Consider the following 24,143-nt stretch of genomic DNA (forward strand, 5'->3'; position numbering starts at 1 on the left):
AAACAACCGCGTACAGGTTTGGGACAGAGCGCCTTCACCGAACAAAATTTCATCCAATACGTCCTTGGCGCTGCTTCGGCCTAAAATTTCGCACCGTCAAACCCCGACAGCACTGGATTTGGTCGAAGCCAATTTTGATCTACGCGGTGAAACCCGTCATTTCAAAACGTTCCAATCCGTGTGCCATTACGACGAACTCATCTCCCCGTCTCACTCGCACCACTCTTGATTCGCACCACGGATTCGGGCATGACTCTTCGGGCTGGTTTCCCGCTGCCTGCAATTAAGTGTACTGCTTGCAGTACTCTCCTCTATACCTGGTACCGCACGTGGACCCATGCGTCCACTGCATTTGCCTGATCGGTATACTTATGCGCATTGACAGTATATTCACTACCCCGCGCTGGAAAACGTCGCACCACCGGCCTTTTCGAAACCCAAACCTGTCGAATTCGCGCGCTTTGGACAACCCAACCAACAACGGGTCGCCGTTTCGCGTCAGTTGAAAGTCTCCTTCGGCGCGGTTCGGACGCGTATTCCAAAAGTGTTATATTAGCAAAGGTGATTACGAGCTTCCCAGCCCAAATTTGGACTTCCAAATAGTATTTGTATTTGTAATAGTGTTGCATAGTACCTGCTCCCAAATCTGGTTAATACCGCGTGCAGTATAGTTTATCAGTGAGACAGTGTTTTTCTCCGGATGCGAAGCTAACCGGGGTAAAATTCCAAGTTACGATAGTAAATAGTATTGTGAATCCGATGAAGATCTGTGATTACTTTGGCATATAACGGGCACATCTGTTTTTGGAAATCATTTGTGATTTGGGATATGTTATAATATTGGTGATAAACCTGAATTGAACCCACTCCGAACAGATTGAGCGGACTCCGATCCGATGGTGACCAATAGTTATTTACGAGCGACAATTGTGACATAGTGAAGGAAAACATACCAAAAAAAAAAAAAAACAAGATTACATTTCGAAGGTCATTTTGCGCGAAGGAAAAATCAGCCGCCAGTATCACCGGCCTCCGTGTTGGCAAAACAGGCCGCCGCAACGCGCAGTGAAAGCTGCTTCGCATGTTTGCAATAAAAGCTCTCGCTGCAGCTGTACCTAACGGGTTTCGTGACAAAACGAACAGACGCACCAAACCAAAAACCTGAGTTTCTGCCGAAATACTTTTGATTTTAGTTTCAGCCCGCTGCATATCGGTGCGCGTTGCAGTTCTGGAATGGTTTCGTTACACCCTTCTTAGCCTAATTATGCCGGTTACACACCTAGTTGATATGTTTCTTCGATTACGGAACGCAATGTATTGTGGAACAGGTTTTTTTTTTTGGATTTTGCACAGTTATTGGAAGCAGAGTTCAAAAAAATATAAATGACGTAATTTAGACTTAGTTTCTCTTGGTACTGTTTAAGAATGTAAATACTTAAGTACGAAGTTGATAACTACTGTTTGTCTGGTGATAAAAAATAGTGTACGAAAAACAGTTGTTATTCCCATATAATCCCATGTGACAATTTATCATTAATGGAACAAATGACAAATGCAAAGTTCTTTTGTCCTATTTTAAGAAAGTTCTGGAACTTTATTTTATCTTAACATAAACTATTTTATAGAGTGATTCAAAATATGGACACGAAAACATCCCGAAATGTCTTTTTTTTTGTGAATCTCCCGAAAAATAATACTAATTTTTTACTTCAAATTTAATTCGTTAATTTGAATACAGCTCACTTTTAATTGCATATAACTTTTTCGTGCAGAGTAACTCTTCAAACATGGAAGTAAAATTTAAAGAAATATAACGGGCAACCTACTCTTTCAATCAAAATAATGACAAAGGAAAAGTTGTAGGAACTAACATTTATTTTCAGCAAAGAATTACAATATAAAATGCAGCAAATTGTAACGAAATAAAAACAATCTTAAAGTGTAATATATCTCAATGAATATATTTTTTGGATTGGATTATGCCATAAATGCACAGTTTTTTTTCCCTGTAGGAGCCTATGACCACTGCTACCATTAGTTAGATATATTGTGGTAACAAATGCACAGTTACTCAAAGTTGTCCCGTATTGTTTATATTTTTTTCAAAATTCGACAAACAGTGGTGGAAAATATTATAGGTGTGAGCATTGCTTATAAAGTCATCTGCATTTTAACCTATCATGTACAAGGCATTTTTGAAACCAATATCTGTGTGAAATTGCTTACATTATGAGAAATAAATATAAAAATGCAATCTGTCAAAATCCACGGTATTTTGTCCGTGATATCCAGATAATATTTACAAAAACAGCAGTTTTTTTCGCGAAATCTTTCCCGTGCGAAAAAAGTTTTTCTGGCAATCCGAGCACGGTATTTACAATCAATCAGATGGTTCCGTAAGGTTTTAGACGTCACCTTCAATTCAAGTTTCGTTTTGATGGATATAGATGTGTGGAATGCATCAATATTTTTCAATAAGCAAATTGTATTAACAGTCACATCACGATGTATAGTTTAATTTACACCTATCAATTCTTCCACTTAAAATATTGATCAATGGAATTTTTTTTCGCTCACGGACAAAATACCATGAATTTTGACAGATAGCATTTTCCTATTCATTGCCCATAATGTAAGCAATCTCACACAGATATTGCGTTCAAACATGCCTTATACATGATAGGTTAAAACGCAGATGACTTTATAAGTTATGCACACACCTATTTTTTTTCCACCACTGTATTTATAAATCCAATAAGACATATTAAAATAATGTTGCAGCAAAATCAGATTCTACACATTATTTCTAGTATTTTTTATACAAACTTGTTTCTACATATCTACAAAGTTCAACAGCTCAACAACTGAGAAATTCTACAAAATAGGTTTTTGGCAGCCATTTCAACAATTTCGCCAACAAAAATTAGTTGGTTTACAGCAGTTTGGTACAGTGTGCTGAATATTTACAAAATTATTCAACTGCAAATTTAAAAAAAAATATGTGTTTGTCACTCATCAACCATTTCCAAATGCTACACGCAAAAGTTGAATGATGCGGAACAACATCAATTTTGTGCGCAAATAGCACAACTGATGATTAAGATTAAAGCCTGCATTACGTATCTGTGATGGAAATGACATTTTTTATGCTCTAGCGTATATCCGCTTGATATAGCAACAAACCAATAATATCAACAAAACGGCTTAAACTATTTGTTTTTTCCCTTCCAATTTTCAAGACTGTTGAAGGGGAAGAAATAAAATTTCTAACGGCCTAATGATAATTAATATTTCTAGCTTCTCAACGATTTATTTGATCGTTGAAATGTCTTCAGCAAAGTTGTAGATAGTAACTTTATCCTCCAAGAAAACAGTGAAATATTCGAAAAAAAAAATTTTTTTTTTTTCAAAAAATCATTACTTTTTTATTTTTTATTCTACCATATTCGAACAAGTATCAATGTTTTGCTAATGAGGTGTAGTATTTGTAAAAATAACGAATTTCTTTTCAAAAAACTTTTTTTTGTCTGAAACAGCAAAAGATAGTATATCTCTAACTTTTTTTTTGAAAATTTGATTTATTCATTTGTTATTTTACCAGCACCAAATTTTGACAAATAGGCGTAACCACTGTTGTTTTGGCACAGAAAAAAAATTATAGTGTATAGTTTTTTCTGAAACTTCATTACCTACAACTTTACTGAAGACGTCATTTCAATCAATTGAACCGTCTTTCTGAAGTAGAATCTTTTACTCATCGTCACATTTTGGGACAGGCTCTTTTAAAATAGCAGTCGTGAATCTATGCGAAGAACTGATATTATAAAATGATCCCTTCTTCAAACAACTGTGAAAAGTTTCAGCGAAATCTAAAGTGATCGATCAACATTGATTTTCGATGTAGCGCGGACTGCCTCAGGCGCGAGATTATCAGCGAAACCTGTCTCTGCTCAATCTCGTAGCTCCGGTTCTCTAAATCTGGATTTACTTGATATAAACACATACTGTTTATATTGATTACCCTGTGAGCTCGTTTTACTTTTACAACTTTCTGAAAACAGGGATCGCCGGTGAGTTACGCGTATTCAATATCAACAGGGTTAGTATAAAAATGATTGATAATGGTCCAAAGCAGCGCGTTGGATTGGTATCATGCTCTTAGCGATAATTTTTTTAACATTAGAATGTGTAGTTAGAAAAAAAAACCACTCAAAAAAAGTTCTGGATCAAAATGTCAAATACTCAAACGTTCAGAACTTCTTTGTTTTAGACTTTTCTATTACCATTCGATTTGACAGATAGTAGTACATATTGTCATCTTCAATGTGTGAACAAATTAGATTCTTGAAAAATAAAGTACTTTTTGAGATATTTTGCATTTTACAACTTTGATAATTTGACTTGAGAAAAAAAAATTACAGTGTATATAGGTTTTTTTTAGATCCCCAATTTAATTACAAACGACTTTGCAGAAGACATTATTCCAATCAAACAAACCGTTTTTCTGATATAAAACATATCATCCATCAGTCATATTTTTGGATAGGCCCATTTGAAACAACAGTCTTGAGTCTACATGAAGAACTGATATCATAAAATAACTCCTTATCAAAAAAGAACAACTGTTTCATCGAAATAGGAAAGGACATAAAAAAAAGCTTTTTTTTTCATTTTCCTTGGAATGCCTCAGTTGTTTATAGCTTATCAACCTTTCCTATAAACTTTGGTGACCCTAATGTATGCATAATTGCGTTAGAGTGTAGCAGAGTAATTGCTCACCGGGTTCGTCGTCTCTAAGTTGATTTATGGGAAAATTCATTTAGGACCATTAGGACAATTTAGGAAAAGGTAAATTCACAGTAATAGTTGAAAATAAATAATCTTTCATTTTTCCTCAAAGTTTTTTACAAAGATAAATGATTTGACCGTTCTAGTTCTGGATTAATGATATCTTTTTTACATAAACTCTTTTCAATAGCTCAAAAGGACACTATTAGTACATAGGAGCATCTGTGCAAAGTTTCGGCCAGATCTAAAATGATAATTAAAAAAAAAAATTGAGACTTTTTTATGAATTTGAACAAGGCAGTCTTAAAATCGGTCCTTGGAAAACATAAAACGTCGACGCCAAAATTAAAAAAGCTCAAAAATAATTGTTTTAGGTATCACAACTAGAAATTATGGATTCAAAACTCAAAATTCTGAATTCTAAAATTCTTCTTTCTTTTACCTCAAAATACAATCATAGGTTTTTATTGAAATTTAGCCTTAGTTATCCATTATTTGTTTTAAACCTTATAAACCTTATCTACCTATCGTCATCCATTTGAGAGAGATGTTTGTATATTTGAGATACATTTTTTTTTTAGTCCGGGCTTCTGCACTGCGTAGTTGATCTATTGTGAAATATTCCCGGTTGGCTGCTGTATCCCGCCTTTCTTTTATAGGTAATACCGTTACTGCGAAGTGGCATGCTTATTATTTATCCGTGCTTGTGTGTAATATGTATGTTTTTCTTTTACACGCTTACTGCTCTACTATATCGAATCTCATTCCCCCTACCAAATATCGCCAATTGTAATCCCCTGGAGAAGCTTCCTTGTGCGTCCTTCTGGCCAGTTTTGTTCATAAGAGGAACTTAGTTTTTTGTAAATTATCGCACCACGGTAAATTATAGAATTCAACGTAAAGGAAGGGTAGGTGGTTAAGAAGCCTGAGAATAAACACATTCTAAAGTCCTTTTTGACATCAAATGACCTGATTCAACTAAGATTTGAACTCACAACCATCCGCTTGGCAAATCTTGTGGGTATGCAACGACTTGAGATACCTTATTTTCCGGACTGTATTCTCTTCGAAGGGATAAAATGGCTTTACGAGAATTTTATGGGCGCATTTCAAGGTAGAATCATCTTAGAGATGAGTACCATAAAACTTTGGCAAAACCCCTATAAAGTTTTAGGGAAGTTTCTCAGAGATGGTTCATAAGGTGAATTTCACTTATTATTCTTGGAGTTTGATGAAGTTTGATAAAAGTTTTGATAAAACTACCATAAAACATGAACAAAAACGATTCGCATTTAGATTGCCAATTAGGACTAGAGGACGAGTCTGCAGGCATTCAGACCATTTCAGCCTAGCGTTAAACACTGTTTAAAAATAAAATGATCCAAAAATCAGTGAACCTCCTAACTGTACTGAGTAATTGTATTTTTATCGGTTCGGGTCTGAGCTGGTACGCTACAAACCATAATTCATAAAGTCACATGTAAAAGACCAAAATCTAGTTAAATTGCAAATTATTGGATGCGTACTTAAACTAAATTAACCAAAAAAAGTACAAACATTTAAGCAATCAGGTTAAACCACTTTAATTATTAAAAACCTATTGCAACTTCAAAAACAAAAATCAGTTCATTTCTATTGATGAATATGAAAAATTTTTGTACCTAAGAAATCACGCAATGGAGTACTGAAAATATAATACACTCATCTAGCAAGATTCTGTACAAACAACAGATTCCGATGACATTCGTTGGTACCTACTACTAGATAGAGCAATCTCGTGCCGGTAGCGCCACACCAAGTTGAAAGAAAAGAGACGTGATCAAAAAGTTATAAAAAAGACTTCATATCCATCATCAACCATCATTTGGCAAGGTAAAATAGTATTGCCACCACCTACCGAGATGAGACAATCAATAGTTCAGTACCACAGGACGAACCTCAAAGGCTATGCTCGATGTTGCGCGATACCTTTGGGCTTTCGTCTGTCGCCGCTGCTGTTGCTGCTGCACTTTCCGAGGCACGCGAGCTGTCCGGGTTTATGTAATACACTTGTTCGCGCGCCCACAATTAACTGACGACGCCGATGGCGACGGACGGCGATGACAACGAACGAGAGAATGACGACGACGACGTCACAGTCCAACTCAACAGCTGCTACCGCCATGTCGTGAAGGCTCTTGAAACGCCAAGAGAGTGGACAACAGCGTCCGCGTCGCGCTGCTGATGAACAGGGCCGGCCACAAATATGCGCGCATATTTCGCTGATGTTGACCCAAATATTATTCTTCACAAGCGCTGAGTTGCATACAATGAAGGGTGGAATGCGCGGCGTTTCTCGTGTGGCTGTGGGTCTGGGAGTTGTCGTTGCGAGAAACTGGCTAGAGGAAAGTGAATTGATTCCTTGACAGCTTGGAGCAGCCTGAGAGAAAAAAAACAGCAATGCACGCTTCGCGTTGCAACTCCAGCCTTCGCCTTATCCAGGTGAAATTGTCATTCGGGCTTTCGATTACGATAAGATTGGTTTTTAGTATGGCAAAAAAATAACCTTGTCGAACTGGTTGGACTGACTTAGGATAGGGCTTTCGATTACGATAAGATTGGTTTTTAGTATGGCAAAAAAATAACCTTGTCGAACTGGTTGGACTGACTTAGGATAGGAGTGTTGGGTGCCTTGTTTTTGGATGGCACACATTTTACGCTCCACAAAAACCCGTTCCCTCAGTACCAGTTTGTATAGCCTTTGATCAAAAACTGGGCGACATCAAATAGACGAAAAAGTTGCACACTTGCTTTTTATCAAATTTTACCCTGCTCCATTTATAAGGTTATTACGTAGTTGGTTTTATGAGCGCATATCTCTCAGTTTTTTTTTATTAAATGAATAATAAATCTGCCCATAGCAAGGCGTTTTTCGATTTCCGTGTATCTTTGTGTCATTCATAATAACCCTGGTATAAAAAATGGTTTGCTAATGCTATTTTCAACATAAATATGGTTAAATATGGTTTCGTTATTGTTATTTTGCTATTGCCATAATGCAAAACAAGGACACCATTTCAAACACTGTATACAAAACTCAAGCCATTAAAGTTTTTGAAAAGGAAAGTCAAACGACCCAAAAATCCCGGTTCAACTTGATTATTCTTGATAGGAATAGAATTTGATTGATTCCTAAGTGCTCATGAAACTTTACTCAATTTCGTAAGCAATCTAATAAAAAACACATATATTTTTGTCAAGTTTAAAAATAGATTCTCTAACAGTTTTAAAATTTAACCATTCGCGGCAGAAAAAAAATAGAAGTCTTTGAATAAGTCTTAATAAATAAACAAATAATTACCAACAGACACCGCCTCCAGGCTGAAATCCAAAAACGAACAGCTACAGTGCAGAGGTGTAACTCTGGTGTAGCTACACTTCCAACACTAATTCAACATTACATACAGATCCTAGCAGTTTACCAGAACGTCACAAAGCAAGTGAAAACAAATAAACACCGAACGCTCCATGTAATCGTAAAAAGGCACCATGAGAGGTGTTCGGTTGTGTGCTATTCTTCATTCGTTGCGTGCCAAGCCGGAGACGAGCAGAGTTGTCTGTCCCAGTACATTCTCTTCCAAGATATCAGTTCAGTTTTTATTTCATTTATTTATTTATTTATTTGGTCTATGTTCTCTAGGGCGCCAATCATCGTATGGAAAAAACGTGACCAGAAATTTTCAAAAAAAAAACCCTATACAAAATGTTCACCTGCTCGAAAAAACACCTTGTGCAAAATTACCCGAGGGGGGGGGGGGGGGACCGTGAAATTTCGGTTTTCGGTTTTGGTTTTGATGCCAATTGACGGTCATTGAAAGAAATGAGATGTCTGATTTAATACCGAAATTATTTGATTTGAGCCAATTCATTGGATGAAGCCGATGAACTATATAAGCATCTACGATCTCACCCACATAAACATCGCTAAAGCAACACAGCGTGTACGAAACGCTGCTATCACTGTCAACTGTTTGGAGCTGAGAGTCTCTTTCATTCTCAGCTCGTTCGTTGAAAAATGGTAATCAGAAGATTTCAATCTCAACTGAAAATCCTTTCATGACACTGGAAGTTTGCAGCGCTGACGGTGCTTAGTAAATTTGTTCAAGGCATCTCTCTTCTTTGATTTCAACTGGCTCTCCTTTGGGATGTATCGGTCAATGATGTAGCCCAATACGTTGGAAAGAGTTTAAGCGGTGTCTTCGGCATTAACGGCGTCTAAAATAGAGTTCTGGTTAACCCCGGAGAAAAACTCAGCGATACTCTGGTGGTCGGCATTGCGGAAGTCGTAGTATACGGTAGCGAATGCAGTGTCAAGATCGCGTTTTATTTCTACGTTTATGGAAAATAATAAAGGCTAGTGGTGGGGGACTATTTTATTTGGAGCAGGGGCCTTGCACAAATTTGGGGCTGTTTCCTGGGCGCTCACAAAGCAGAGGTCTAAAATGCGGTGGTTCTGGTTGGTAATATGGTTAATGTGGCGTAAATGTGGCAGTATAAGGATGACTACTCGAATGACGCAAGTCCGGAAAAAAAGACTCTTCTCGATATTCTCTTCATGAAATCCGGAAAATTCCATGCATTTCAATATTGATGCATTCCAATACTAAAGAGCCCGACGCTGCAATTTTGAATAATGTCATGAAGCAAAATGCAATCGAAGCACACCTGAACCGAATACTTGCCTGAGATAACAGGCTGGAAGATCCCCTGTGTTTCCCTGAACTCAGTACCGAAACAGCACTATTGGCGGGAACTTTGACGAAGAACGAGGAGATTATCGATTCTAGGAGATGGTAGAACCGCGACAGAGTCAGAGGAGACCTTCATTGAACCTTATTGTGTGCATCCCGGTATAGCCTATTAAGTCGCTAACTAGACATCGCAGATGATGGATCAGTCCCTATGGCATCTACGAATTGGATAGGTGGATTCAGTGGTTTCTTCGGGGTAATCTGTTAATGTCTTTATCGGTACTGCGATTATGTAACCAGGGTTGATATTTGTTGACACTCTTGAGTGAAAGTGAAAAAAAGCATCCATAAACGTTATTTTTTTACAATCCTTTCAGAGGTCTCCCTTCCCGCTTTTTGCATGGAAGTGAACTGTCAAAACACTTTATTATATTTCATGCGATGGAAGCAAGACAACAAAATCAGTTTATCAATTAACGAAGATTGTCAAGGCATCGGTCAGTGTCAGTGAAAAAGTGTTTCGGTGAGGTTCATTTTGGTTGAGTGGACTGTTTGTTTTTCTTTTTCGCTTTGAAGTGAAGATCATTTGGTAGGATTTGTCGTCAAATTTGATTCCGTAACCGTGAACGATGCGCGCGATCTATTTCATCTGAGTATAACAGCACGTTACTAGGACGAAAATCTAGTGTATCTGAAAGAGTGCTGCGATCATTGGAAGTGAAAATTGGAAATGATTGGCTGTAAGTTTCAAAGAATTTTGCTGGAGAAAATGACTTTTATCAGCACTGTATGTAACTAGGAGTGCCCCGGGTTTAGCTCAAACCCATCATGAGTGTTACTGGAGACGAAACCTGGAATAGCAATAGCGGTGTCAATGCGCGAAATTTCTATGCTTTGTATTCCTCGAATTTGCGTAAGAGAGTGCTCTCTGGCCATGTTTCTGCATCAACTTTAGAGATGAATCAACTCCAATTTTAAAGGACAAGAACGTAAGGGTGCTAACATCTTTGTTCTTCGGAACAAGTTTGACAACGACGGGGTCGTTGCCGGTTTTAATGGCAATCTCAAAGCAGATCATAAGATTGAGTGTTAAAGGTGGTTGTTTCAAACTTTTCAGAGAAGCTATATCTTCGAGGCATTCGAGACAAAGTAGTCTTTTTTTTAAGGTGGCGGGGAAATCTGCAAACAGACACTTGAGAAAAGAACTCAGGGTGTGGGGATGAGACTAGGGGAGAGATTCTGGAGTAGTTGCACTCCCCCAGGCACCTACTGGTCCCTGTCCCGACCCACTAAAACCCCTCCAGTCTCCAGCCCTGATCTTCCCGGAACGACGGTTAAGTATTACGTCGGGGAGTGGCTTTTGTGCGTGATGCACCCTCTTTACTCTTATAACCTCCTAGCTAACTACCTGGAGACTGGTAGTTAGACACCACTGGCGTGTTTGTGGTTGAACCGCCACACACGTTCTAGCTCCAGGACAATCTGGGAGGCGGCCGCACAGGCCGCGTTCCAGATGTCCGGGTTGTCCCACATCCTCCGAACCAGGTTGTCCGGAGTAGTGCCAGGCCCGCTCACAGCCATCATGTTGCTCCTCGCTCTTACGAAACGGGGGCATACGAAGAAGTCATGCTCTGCAGTCTCCTCCTCTTCCACGCACTCGGAACACTTGGGGGACCTCGCATGCCCGAACCTGTGCAGATATTGCATGAAGCAACCATGGCCTGGCAGGATCTGTGTCAGGTGGAAGTTCAGATGGAGTTAGACCATTCCCTCTGCCAACGGAGCATCGAGAATGATCTTCTGGAACCTCGTATGCCTTTTGTGTCACGTTGGTCGAAACACTCTCTGTCCTCCTTGATGGGGATGCTGATAGGCACCATGCCGGACAAGACACAGATTGCATCGTATGACACCGTACGATACGCACTCACAACTCAGGCACATGAGCCTGTAGGTACTTTCCAGTTTACCGCGGTAACTGTTAGTACCTAGCGCTCTGGACCATACTGGGCCACCATACCTAAGTATGGACGAAACCACGCTGGCAAGAAGTCTTCGCATGCTGCCATGAACCACTGAGCTATTGGACATCATACGAGATAGTGCTGCAATAGCCGATGAGAGCCTCTTACAGGCATAGTCGACGTGGCTCCCGAACGTGAGCTTCAACGATCGCTTTGAGGTGATGGTGCAGTCTCCGACTCTGACCACCGCCTGTTGCTCCGAATTACGGTTGTTCACAACCGTGACCTCCGTCTTATGGTGCGCGAGCTCCAGTTTCCTGGAGCGCATCCAGTCCTCGACCTTGCTTATGCAGTGCGCAGCCATCAACTTGACCTCTTCGATCGACTCGCCGTAAACCTCTAGCGTTATGTCGTCTGCAAAGCCGACGATCACAACCCCTACAGGAAACTTTAGTTTCAACACCCTGTCATACAGGACGTTCCACAACACCGGACCCAGGATGGAACCTTGCGGAACCCCTGCGGTGATTGGAACGCACTTCTGACCCTCCTCTGTGTTGTAAACCAGTACTCGATTCTGGAAGTAGTTTTCCCAGAATCTTGTACAGCGACACCGGTACATGGATGCTCCTGAGCGCGAGCGCTATGGAGTCCCAGCTGGCGCTATTGAACGTGATGAATCGTCAAGCGTGACGATTGCGCAGTAGCGTATTTCCCTTCCCTCGCGCTGGAGTGCTATCTCCGCCGTCTTGGTGACGGAGGCGATTGCATCCAGCGTGGACCTGCCCTTCCGGAAGCCAAACTGGTTGCTTGCCAGACCGTTCACACCCTCTGTGTACCTCACCAGTCTGTTGAGGATAATCCTCTCAAGTACCTTGCCCGCCGTGCCTAGCAGGCAGATAGGCCTATATGCCGATGGGTCACCTGGTGGTTTCCCAGCCTTCGGCAGTAGGACCAATTTCTGCCGCTTCCACCTATCCGGAAAGAGACAGTCAACCAGGCACCTCTGCATGACTACTCTAAACAGCCCGGGGGCCGTTTTTATCGCCAGCCTGATTGCCAGGTTAGGGATACCATCCGGTCCCGGTACCTTGCTTACCTTTAGAGAGTTGGCGATCACGATGAGTTCCTCATTCGTAACCCTTGCCTCCTCCTGAACCTCGACACGGCTGTCGTCGCCAGCGCGCCTTTGGTCTTGGCCATAACGATCCTGTAGGCGTCACCCCACGGGTTCGTATTGGCACTCGCGCATAGCCTATCGAAACAGGCCCTCTTGCTGGCCTTAATCGCACTCTTCAGCGTCGATTTGGCAGAACTGAAAGCTGCGCGGCGCTCTGTCCTCTGTTCATCTGTTCGCGCACGCTGCATCCTCCGTCTCGCACGGAGGTACGCACTGCGAAGGTCCGCTATCTCGTCAGTTAACCAGTAGACCGGTGACTTCCCATTCCTAGGTTGGCGAGTCCTAGGCATGGTGGCGTCGCACGCCCGAGATAGCATAGCAACTAGTTGGTAGTCTAGGCTAATAGAAGCGAACATTAACGGGTAACAACTAAAATTTTGGAATTTTTTTCTACTGCTGTCAAAAAAGGAAACGTACTTAAAGAAAAAACGATTTAATTCTCATGAAGATACATTCACAATTAACGAAAAAAAATTGATGAACATTTGAGAGAAGTTCGTATTCGGCTTTCCGACAAAGCTTTTTCAGGATACCGAAACAAAAGCGTTGTACCTTACTGTCGACTTTTCGAATGAATCGCTCGATTCTACGAATCAACTGTTTGCAGTTCGTTGCTCTCCAATTATTTTTCTTCAAGGAAAAAACATTTCTATAGTTTCTATAGGCAAAAAAAGCCATTTTGTGCTATTGATTTAATTCCTTGGAACACGAAATATTTTTGAGAAGCTATTGAAAAATACCATTTTGGGAAGGTATTGAAGATTACAAATATTTTTAGGGCCAAAACGGTTTGTTTGATCGGTGTAACGTCTTTGCAAATTTGTTGAGGATAATTTTGTCTTTCCGAAAAGAATATACACTCTAAAACAAATATATCCTTTTTGAAAAAATGTTAAAAGAAAAACTAAAAATTAATTATCAAAAACGCTTATTTTTTTATAAAAACTTTAAAAGATTATCTAAACAATGCAACCGGTCCGAGCATGAAGAAATCAAGAAAAAACAAGTAATGATTTTTAAAAAAAAAAAATTTTTTTAAATTTGTTTTTTGAGGGGCATATATTTTTTTGGAAGGCAAAAGTTTGATTTTGAAAAAATGAGCTGTTTTAGATAATTGATTTATAATTTTTCTTTCAACTTTTTTTCAAAAAATTTGGAATTTTTTAGAGTGTATATTTTTTTCGGAAAGACAAAACTATTAACTACAAATTTGTCGGGGACGTCAAATCGATCAAACAAACCTTTTTTCCCCTAAAAATAGTTGTAATCATACCTTCCCAAAATAGCATTTTTCAATAGCTTCTTAAAAATGAGTCGTATTCCAAAAAATTAAACCAATAGCACAAAATAGCATCTTTTGCCTATAGAAACGTCTATGCAAAGTTTCAGCCAAATCAAGAATGACGCTTTAGAAAAAATATTAAAACTGGGACATTTTTTGTGGAACTGCTCTGTGTCACAAAATTGTCCATCATTTTAGCCATCCAACGACATATTAATAATTCAGATCTATTATGTCATTATGCAGTTGTCATTTGAAATCTAACCTTAAACTTGGCCAGTCTCATTTCCGCTTTTTCAAAATGTACCACGGTATTGAAAACAAATACGAAGTGTTACGTCAAAAATATTTTTTTCAACCGAAAATTATTATGCTGGAGAATTTGAATTCAATTAATGAAATATTCTAGGCAGTTTTATTAAAATGCTTCCTATATCATCGTAGACCGCTGCTAACATATTATACGAGATACTTTATTAAGGAAGTTCACCTTTCAGCTTTCAAGAAATGACAAAAATTTCAAATTTGAATGGAATATTAAAGTGCAATTTTCAATATTTTTTAATGCTCCGAAATAATCTATATTTTTTAATATCAACCTTTTCCCTTTGAGAACAATCAGAAACCGATTAATATTATAAAATACTCATTAAACACTGTCACCTGAAGTTGGCTACAATTATGTTATTTTTTAAAACATTGAATTTTTTATTGCTCTATCTTAATGCAAAAATTCTTGAAAACACGTGGCGCCTCACCACGTTTCCATACGCTAAACTGTATATACAATTAACTCGGAATGGTGTACTTCGGAAAATGCCTTTTGGTTTTTCACGATTGCCACAGAACTACTCCACCGATTTTTTTCATCTTTGTTTTTTAATTAAGTTCAAATAAAGTTTAAGTTTGCCGAAAAAAAAATTCAATCAATTGCTAACACTCAAAAGCAGGATTTTTCAGGAAAAATGTTCCCGTTTTCGATAGTAACGAAAAATCATCGTTCACAGACCCGGTACAACTCTAAGGTAATTAAATATTTTGGGTTTTATGATTTCAGTTGATCCGCTGAGCTTTAAATGAGTGTAATTTTTATTTTTGTCTATTTGTCGATCTAAAGGAAAACTCCTGAAAAACCAGATGATCACCATAATTAAATATCACATACGAATGGCCTACGATAAATAAGTAAGCCGCAAACGTGTGGTTCATTAGAGGAGTTAAATAACATTGTTTTCAATGTTTCATAAAAATCCTAAATTCATTGGCATTTTTGTGTGTTTTCGACCAAATGAACCACTCGAACGAAAATCAGTCCCAGAAAGCCATTCTCAAAAAAAATCGAGATAACACCAGATCTCGATGTTTCGTGCATTTCTAACACATTTCGCATCAAACAAATTCCATCATAAATCAGGAAAAATTGTCTGTTGGTCGACATTGCGGTACAATTACAATCACAGTTATATCTTCAAAAGACAGTGATGAAGAAATTACAGACTAATGAATCCGATACTTCGGTCAATAAATTTCCTATAACTTAATACAGCGCATATCGATCTTAACCGAAAACCGCAAACATTGATATGTAGGTATGTGGAGTAATAAAATCCTGCAACTTGTTAATTCGACACTTAAATTTATGCCTACATGGTGTTCCTCTAACGATCGAATCGCGCTGAAGTTATGCACCGGCGGAAGTATGAATTAGGTCCATCACACTCTCTGAGCTGTAACGAAGTAAAAGAGGCATAATGGAAGTATAATTCAGTTACAAAGCAATAAAATATGCGCGGCCGCTGCATGCATCAACGAAAACACAGAGACGATCTAAGATGAAAAGAGAGAACGAGAGCCTGAAATAGGCACTATCGGCAGGCGTTAACGCGCTTTCATTGGCCAGAGTAAAAGTATGCAACAAAAGAAATGGAAAACTCGTCAGCTCTGTCATCCGAGATGCTTATTCATCGAATCAAAATAGTTCCGTTCGGCTTAAACCAGTTCCCAACTCTACTCTACCATATATACCGGATTACTATGCAAGTGAATGGAGCACTGGGCGACTTCATTCATCGATTCAAACATTCCAATCACGCAACACCCGCACATCAACAACCATCCCGAAATCCCTCTTCGTCATTCACACCACAGTCATCTCAGTTTGTTTAGAAATTGAAATCACTCGTACCATTTCCCGACCGGCAACTGTCAGCTCTTACCCAGTTTCTTCGTTCTTCGAGAGAGAAAAAAACCTGCTTCGTAATGCTTTCAACGCAAAACATATGGATGTATTTTGAAACTCGTATGCTCTGTCGATCAGCTGGGCGAACTCCACGAGGACCGCAAGGAGCTCACTCTCTGCCACAGGTGATGGAGTCTCATGAGATCCCCAAAGGTCTCACCAATCTTCGCGAGTTTGCTTTTTATCTGCCTTTTCGGCGATCGATTGGCTACCAAACACTGTCAGATCCATCCGGTTGGTACTCTCCCTCTCACTCACACCCCACGAACAGACAAGCCCGTATAAGTCGATAATTGAATTTAATTAAGAGGAAAATGACAACACTCAATGCGCGACGCGATAAGCTTTGGCTGAGTTTGGCCACACGAGATTCGGATATTATTGCAGCTATCCAAGCACTTCATCAGTTAGTGACCAGCTGCCGAGCCGACCAGATCGGATCTCTTTCTGTTGACCCGTTCCGTCTCTGGGTATTACCCTGTTTCACGTCCAACAACCCGTCGCCTCCTTCTCGGTAAACGAAGAAGCCGCGCGTAACACACAGCTGAATCGGACTTCCGTTGTCGCAGTGCTTCACCGAGTGCCCCACGGACCGTACCATATCATATAAGATCCGGTGCTACCCATGTCATTCTAGGCAGTCGGTATCTAGCGGCGAGGCAAGCAAGCCACACCAGTTCGTGACATATCAATTAGACTCTGTCTGTGGTCCTAACCAGTTGGTTCTCACGTGCGCGCAATCTTTCCCTCCCCAAATCAGAACGCGGCAGCCCCAGTGTTACCGTTTGGTGGACCATATCTAAACGGTTATTCGACTGTGGTTTCGAAGATTAAAGTGACAAGTGCAGTGAGGAAGAAGTGGTGGCACAGTGCGGGCCGAAAAACAAAATACCAACCAAATGTAAGGAAGTAGCCAGTTAGTTAAATTTACGGAAAATACACTGTGGACGACTGATAAGCTGCAGCATGTTTTGGTTTTGCTTACGAATGGGCAGCAGAGGGGGGATTAGTGCGTGATAGGATGCAGTGATTCGACTTTTTGAAGGCCGGAGACAAATTTTAATGAATAAATGAGACAACATGTGTGTGTTAGACGAAAACGGATACCTAAATCTACATCAACTACTACTACACACTGGCGCCCTGATGTTTTTTCTGGCATTTGAGCTCAATGAAGCACTGTTAATTTTATTTTAAAAGTTTTAATATTTTGAATTTTATCATACAAAAGTTGTAACATTATTGGACTCTTATGAAAAAGGGCATTTGTTATCTCTTCGATGAAAATAAGGAAAAATACAACTGCTTAAAAAGTAACAGTGAGAACGAAACTCTTTCCTACCAATGATTTGTGTGTGAATACATCTAAAATCAGTGAAATCTAACTGATAAACATTCAGTAAACCGGTTTTCAATTTCAATAATAATGAATTGATAAATATCTGATCGTGAACCACAAATGAGCATATACTCGAATGCATCTTCATATTTATAAACTGTTTTCAACAGCACAAATAAACGGTTAAATTTTGAAAATTCGTACGAAAGTAAGATTTTACAACACAAAAATAAAATGAACATTTGTTTTGAATTAAAACAAGTTGAGTATGCGATTTCCATGATTACAAATTAGCGGTATATAAGTTTAAATCAGTAAACGATTATTATAATTTCCATGTTAATTATTTTTAAAGTGGCACGGGTATTGCTATTCCCTGACATTTTCAACCTTTTCTTGATATTCAAAAAATGAAACTCATAGAAATATCTATTAAAAAGACTTTTTTTTATTTATCAGCATCAGCAAAATGGTAAATCGAATCGAGATCAGGGTTGCAAATTTTCACTGTCAGTGATAGATTCTCAGTTGACACTGAGAGCTACGAATATCAGTATCAATACGAACGAGCTGAGAGTGATAATTGCTTTCAGCTCCAATCAGTTGACAGTTGTAATGCAATGGATTGGCTCAGATCTAATAATTTCGATAAACATTAAGATATATCATTTATATCACTGACATGATTATTGACTGATAATTGACACGAGTGAAACTCAATATCAGTTTGAAGAGAGTGAGAGTGAAACTGCTGTTGTATCATTTTCATTAGTCTGTATAGAAATTTCGCAACACTGAATTCGAGACTAACGGTTGACACTCCGAAAATTCTTTTTATAACAGAAGACTATCTGAACTATGAAAATTATTTTTTTTTTAATAATTTATTAAAAGGTTAAAATTTATCAAACAACAATTAAAGTTGTGCTCTGTATACTAAACATACGGTGTTTACGCGGATTTCGAAATTTACGAGATTTCAATACAAGAAGTATGTTTTTAACCTTTGTTTAGTTGGCGAATCGTTTACTCAGAGTGCTGGTTCAATTTCCAAAATCAAATTGCAGAATTTTTTGACTTTTTTGTCAATTTCCGCTTTTTTACTTTAGATAGCATGTAGAAAGTATTTAGCAGACATCATGGAAAGTATTGAACAAATCAAACATTTAACGCATATTCCAGAGTTTACGCAGTATGTTTTAACATGGATTTCAGAACTTACGTGGATTTGCAAATTTACGCCTTTTTATGCGACACGTATCCCTCGCGTAAACGCAGCTCATGCTTCAATCAAAACATGGCTAAAAAGTTTTACAATTAACCCCCCAGTGCCCAAGTTAAATTCTAGACGGACTTCGGTAAAATACCTTTGAACCATTTATTGAAGCTTTTCTGAACTTCGACTAAGCCCGCCAAAAGGCGGCATTCCCAAGTAACAAAACGGGTTTTATCAAAGTTTTATAGCACTGTTTTGGCTTTCTTGAGGGCTATAAAACTTTGATAAAACCAATATTGTTACTAGGGTTGGGCACTAGAGGGTTAAACATCGAAATTTATTCTGTAAATTTTGTGTGTTTATTTGCCTTAGGAAACTTTATGACCTTCACTTTGCATATTATGTTGAAAATCTGAAAGTTCGTATGTGATTTGACGAGCTATTTTCATTCTCTTTCTCTGAGCGCTCTTTTTTTACATTTTTTTTTTTTTTGGTTTAAACCATAAACGGTGACGCGCCCTGATGAATGTATACCATTTTTCCTCAATGGTCAAGTGTTTTTTTTTTCGTCTTTTAATGCCCCCTTTTAATTTTGCACTATTTAAACAGTTTTAATTGTTTCCCTATATACATTGACATTTTGATGAATTTCAGTAATTTTCAAATAAATTTAATCATTTTTAGTCTGCTGGCGTCTTGTAAATCCCAGTTTGAATATTTATTTTCTTTCTGTTTTCCATTTTAATCTCAATTTCCAACCTTTCGGTGCTACATAACCTAAGTTTTCAGTGTTACACTTTAGAGAAATGGTGTCTTCGGCAAAGTTGCAGATAATCTTGTCACAAAAAAAAACTACTGAGAACATTTTTTGTTTTCTAACATTTCCTACTTCAAAGATGTACCTTTTTATATCAGACTAATCCTTAATACACATTTCATTGATTACACAGTGCAACAATTTTTTGCCTTGGCTTCTATGTATGATTTTTGATATTTCAACAATGGCACCATTTTGAACCGTTGAACCTTGAAGATTCAGTGCAAAATAAATATGAGTATTTGCACTGTCATTTAATACATATATCGCTGTCGGAATAAATTCAGAAATATTCGGCTGCTCTTTAATAAAATAAAGCGGTCTCCAAAAGCATATTATTTGGCGTTTGTTACCTCCTAAAATGTTTTGGGCACGCTATTTATTGTTTGAAAAACCGGTCATGGCATGCACAAGTCCGCGGTTTGATTTAGTTTGTTTTTTAGCTCCAAAAGTGTGTGTTTTTTTCTTTCGAAATCTGAAAACAGGTCTTCGCAAAGCTGCATGTTTTAGAACAGAATTGCATAAATGCCTGAGTAATATTATTTTTAGACGTCTGTACAAACGAGTTCGGCTGCAATATAATTTTTTTAGTCGTATTTTGTGAATCGCTTTATATTAGCAAAGCTCGTTATCAACTGGTTGGAAGTCAACACAATACAAAGAAAAATAACATGCTAATGGTCAAAAGGTTTCTTAAATTTCAATTATTCACCAGTATCAAAAGTTACTATGGACAGAAAAATGCACACACAAGAATAGCCAACTCAATCCACACCACTGAAAATTCCACTCTACTGGGTTTGGAAACGCTGGCCTAAAAATCCCTTTTATCGTCGTGCCACTCGATCGACGCCAAGCCACATCGCTGCACCAATTCAAATTTACCACACTCGTTTCAAGATCACCAGCAGGCAATTAGCTAGGTGACTCTAAACGCAACCAAAACAAATCGAATCAAGATCGCATCACCTTTCACAAAGCTTATCTACACACACGCTAATGAAGGCAGAAACCAGCTTGCCCTCTTTACACTTTTTTGTCCACTAAACCATATAGAAATATTTTTACTTCACCTCAAAAAGGCCGACGAACACACTTATACACACTTTGCTTAAGTAATCGGACCGCACTCTGGGACGACCTCAGCTCGCAATCCATCCATTCCTGTCGGTCAAATAGCACTGCAAAAATTATACCGTAGCGGTTACGTAAAAATGACCAGCCCACAGTCACACTACCACCGTGAAAACTATTGACATCTGCATACTCAGCTCAACTCAGCTCAGCTGTTTGATCTGCTGTTGAACACTGTGAAAAGAAATTCGCTTCAAGCAGTTCCGTATCCATTACAAGATAAATTAAAAGATCCTACACACAACCCGTGCGTATGAAACTAGACCTGACCTGACAGACAGATTGATTACCCAACATTAGCGTTGAACAATATCTCTCCCCGTCATCTCTATCACCATTTTATGCATTTAACTTTGTTTAATTTATCTTTCACAGCAATTCCAAAGCAATTCGGAGCCTCTGCCTCTCATCTCACCAGCAGCGGCTCAACGTACTTTCGTGCCGTGTTAGAGCTCTCTTCGGCGATCGAGATTTCACAACTTAGTGCAATAATAGTCGTGTGAAATATAAGAATGAAAAAATAATAACCGTTAATGTTACAACAAAAACTCACTAACGTTTAGTGATGAAATAAAAAAAAATGTTAGACAACAGTCAAGTGTAAAAACCGTCGAAAATTGCAGTCAGTGGGTCAGACAGGTGAACCGAATCAGCTAACGCGTAACCACCATCAAACAGGCAAAGCCAGTGTCAGCAGCGTTGCAGAAGACGTCTCGAAAGCCCAAAATATTGCTAGCCACTTAGTCGTGGATCGTGTGTTTGACCTTTCCCGCACCGGTGTGGCAGTCATCTAGTAGTGTACCGCGAAGTCCACGAAGTGAAAGAAAGAGAATTTGCGAAAAAATAAACACACGCTACGATACGCAATGACCGTAGCCACGTTCCAAGATGTGCTGAATCAGTCCGCTCCGCTGGATGCAGCTGAACTGCGAACCAGCCAAGATGGTTGCGGTGGAGGCGGTGGTGGTGGCGGCGGGGGCAGCAGTGCCCCGATGATCATTCCCACCGTCGAGACCACCGACGCCAGTTCGGACCAAGTTGACCGGAAACTGACGGAAATCCAACAGTTTTACGACCGGTGCAATGTGTTCATCACCGGCGGAACCGGGTTCCTGGGGAAAAGTGAGTATTGTTTTTCTTTGTCTTGCTTTGCTGCAGCTCTTGTCGTGTGTCAGATTCCACGGTGATTGATGTTCAATTTTTGGCGGATAACGGATCAAAAGTACGCCAATCACAGGGTGCATTTTTTGCAACTTGTCGAATCGACGATTTAAAAGAAATCTTGAGGTGGATTAATGTTTTTGATTGAGCAATAGAACAACCCATCATTTATTATTAATAATATGTCTGTTTAATTTTGATTATTATCTTGATAAAAAATTCTACTTATGGATGTCAAAGTTATGCAGCACATGCCAATGCTTTTTTGGTCTTAGCTTATATGAAATAATTATATGGGATAAGAAAAATATGACTCGTCATGCAGTTTGACACAAACCTGATCTTAATTCGAGACCGAATTTAATCCCTTGTTGTTCGACAGGTTCACGATATGCTTGACTTGATGCTTAAAAACCGCAAGTCATTGTGCCGGCTAAAAGCAAACAAGAGTTTTTGTTTATCACAAATTGACTCATGTACAAAGGACGTAATATTTTTTTTACATATATACGCGAAGTAAAACCGGAAACAGCTATCGAAAGGCAGTTAACAAACAAATGCGCAATTGTATTTTTGATGTGCTAAGTGGATGTTTGCATATGCTTCCGGTGTTTCTGCAATTAAATTTGCTGAAAAATATGTTAACGCACTCTTTAAACTATCAGATAACATTTTTCTACTTCTTGGCTGGGTAAAAAAGATGGAAATGTGACATAAAACAAGCAAAGACTGGATCGAAAACTTTTTTCACAGACAAGATTCTGTTCTACTGTAGGCTTGGCATGTTGGATACCATGGATAATTGCAATTCTGAATGATCATGTTTATTTTCCTAAGGAACAAAAATCACAACTCCAAAACTATTACAGTCATACCTCGATATAAGGCAACCTCGATATAACGTAACTTTTACCTCGATATAACGTAACTTTTTAAAATGTATTGAAATTGAAAATGAATGATACAGCAACTGTTTTTGGGCTACAAATTGCTCCATAAAATTTTTGTGGTTAGTTTTGAAACTAATGAAACCAATGCGAAAATTGTCCAAAATGGGCATAAGGAAGGTATAAAAATACTAATAAGTGATTGGAAACAAGTTTTAACGCATCCTTCAGTAACAATTCACAGTCTTGCATCAATTAAAAAAAAAATTTTTTTTTGCTTGTTGAAAGTTTCTCTAAATGGGCATAAGAAAGGTTTATAAATATTGATAGGTGATGGAAAATAGGTTTTCGCGCATCTGTGAGTAACCACCAACAGTCTTGCATCAATTAAAAAAAAAATTTTGCTTGTTGAAAGTTGTCCTGAATGGGCATAAGAATGGTTTAAAAATACTGATAGGTGATGGGAAATAGGTTTTCACGCATCTTTGATAAACTCTTGTATCAATTGAAAAAAATATTTATTTTTGCTTCTGAAAATATTTCTAAATGGGCATAAGAAAGGTTTAAAAATACTGATAGGTTATGGAAAATAGGTTTTCGCGCTTCTTTGAGTAACCATTAACATTCTTGCATAAATTTAAAAAAAAATTTTTTTTGCTTCGATATAACGTAACTCGATATAACGTAACGAAAATAAAAATAAAGTTGCCTTATATCGAGGTATGACTGTATTCTAATCAAAATGACATCAAAGACAAGTTGTGTTTGTTCTTTAAATGACTGTCACGCTTATTGGATATCCCTATTTGCTTCGTAATATTATTGATAATCTTAGTTTCTAACTTTGGGACAACCGATCCTTTTTGCGTCTATTTCGTGCAGAACTTGCTTACCTACATTCATTTCATTTGCCAATGTCCTCAAAAACAACTCCTTAACAGAGAAAAACATGTTTGCACAATGGTGTGACGTTTTTTAGTGAAATATCTCCCCCTGTTTCGATAACCATATGGAATGTTTAATTTAACTGAATTTAACTGAATACAAAACAAAGAATTTGTTATTACTTTCCGAGACGGTCTATGTATATTGCAAGCTCTAGTAGTTTTGCTCAAGATACGATCATTCTCTATCATCATGTATGATTATCAATTCTTACTGAAGCCAGTCACAAAATAGTAGCCTAATTTATCAGGACGAGAACATCAGGTAGGACAGCTCTTGCAAAAAAAGCAATAGGTATATACAATTTCGTGAAGTGAGCGGAATTGCGTCTCGTGTCATCGGAGCGGAACCTGTTTCTACTTTAGGCATTTGATTTATTAGGTTTTCGTTATTACGTTAGAAAAAATACGCCCGTCTTCAGTGCACAGTGACGAAATAGTGTCGCTACATTGCGCGAAGCT

General features: G+C 38.4%; 1 protein-coding gene across 4 annotated transcripts in view; it reads left to right on the plus strand.

The window, feature by feature from the left end:
• Positions 1-539: 539 nt before the first annotated feature.
• LOC129720723 (fatty acyl-CoA reductase wat) overlaps positions 540-24,143 on the plus strand; it is a 95,808-nt gene continuing 72,204 nt past the window's right edge. The window contains exons 1-2 of one of the 4 annotated variants that reach the window (XM_055672358.1): positions 540-561; positions 21,065-21,811. In XM_055672358.1, coding sequence (XP_055528333.1) covers positions 21,556-21,811 — 256 coding nt within the window. In that variant the 5' untranslated portion in view covers positions 540-561; positions 21,065-21,555. Of the gene's footprint in view, positions 562-592; positions 718-16,603; positions 17,085-20,862; positions 20,937-21,064; positions 21,812-24,143 lie in introns of those variants that run through there. The other 3 variants (XM_055672356.1, XM_055672355.1, XM_055672357.1) reach the window with 3 other exon arrangements.

This window comes from Wyeomyia smithii, chromosome 2 (assembly GCF_029784165.1).
Source record: "Wyeomyia smithii strain HCP4-BCI-WySm-NY-G18 chromosome 2, ASM2978416v1, whole genome shotgun sequence".
Classification (NCBI taxonomy): domain Eukaryota; kingdom Metazoa; phylum Arthropoda; class Insecta; order Diptera; family Culicidae; genus Wyeomyia; species Wyeomyia smithii.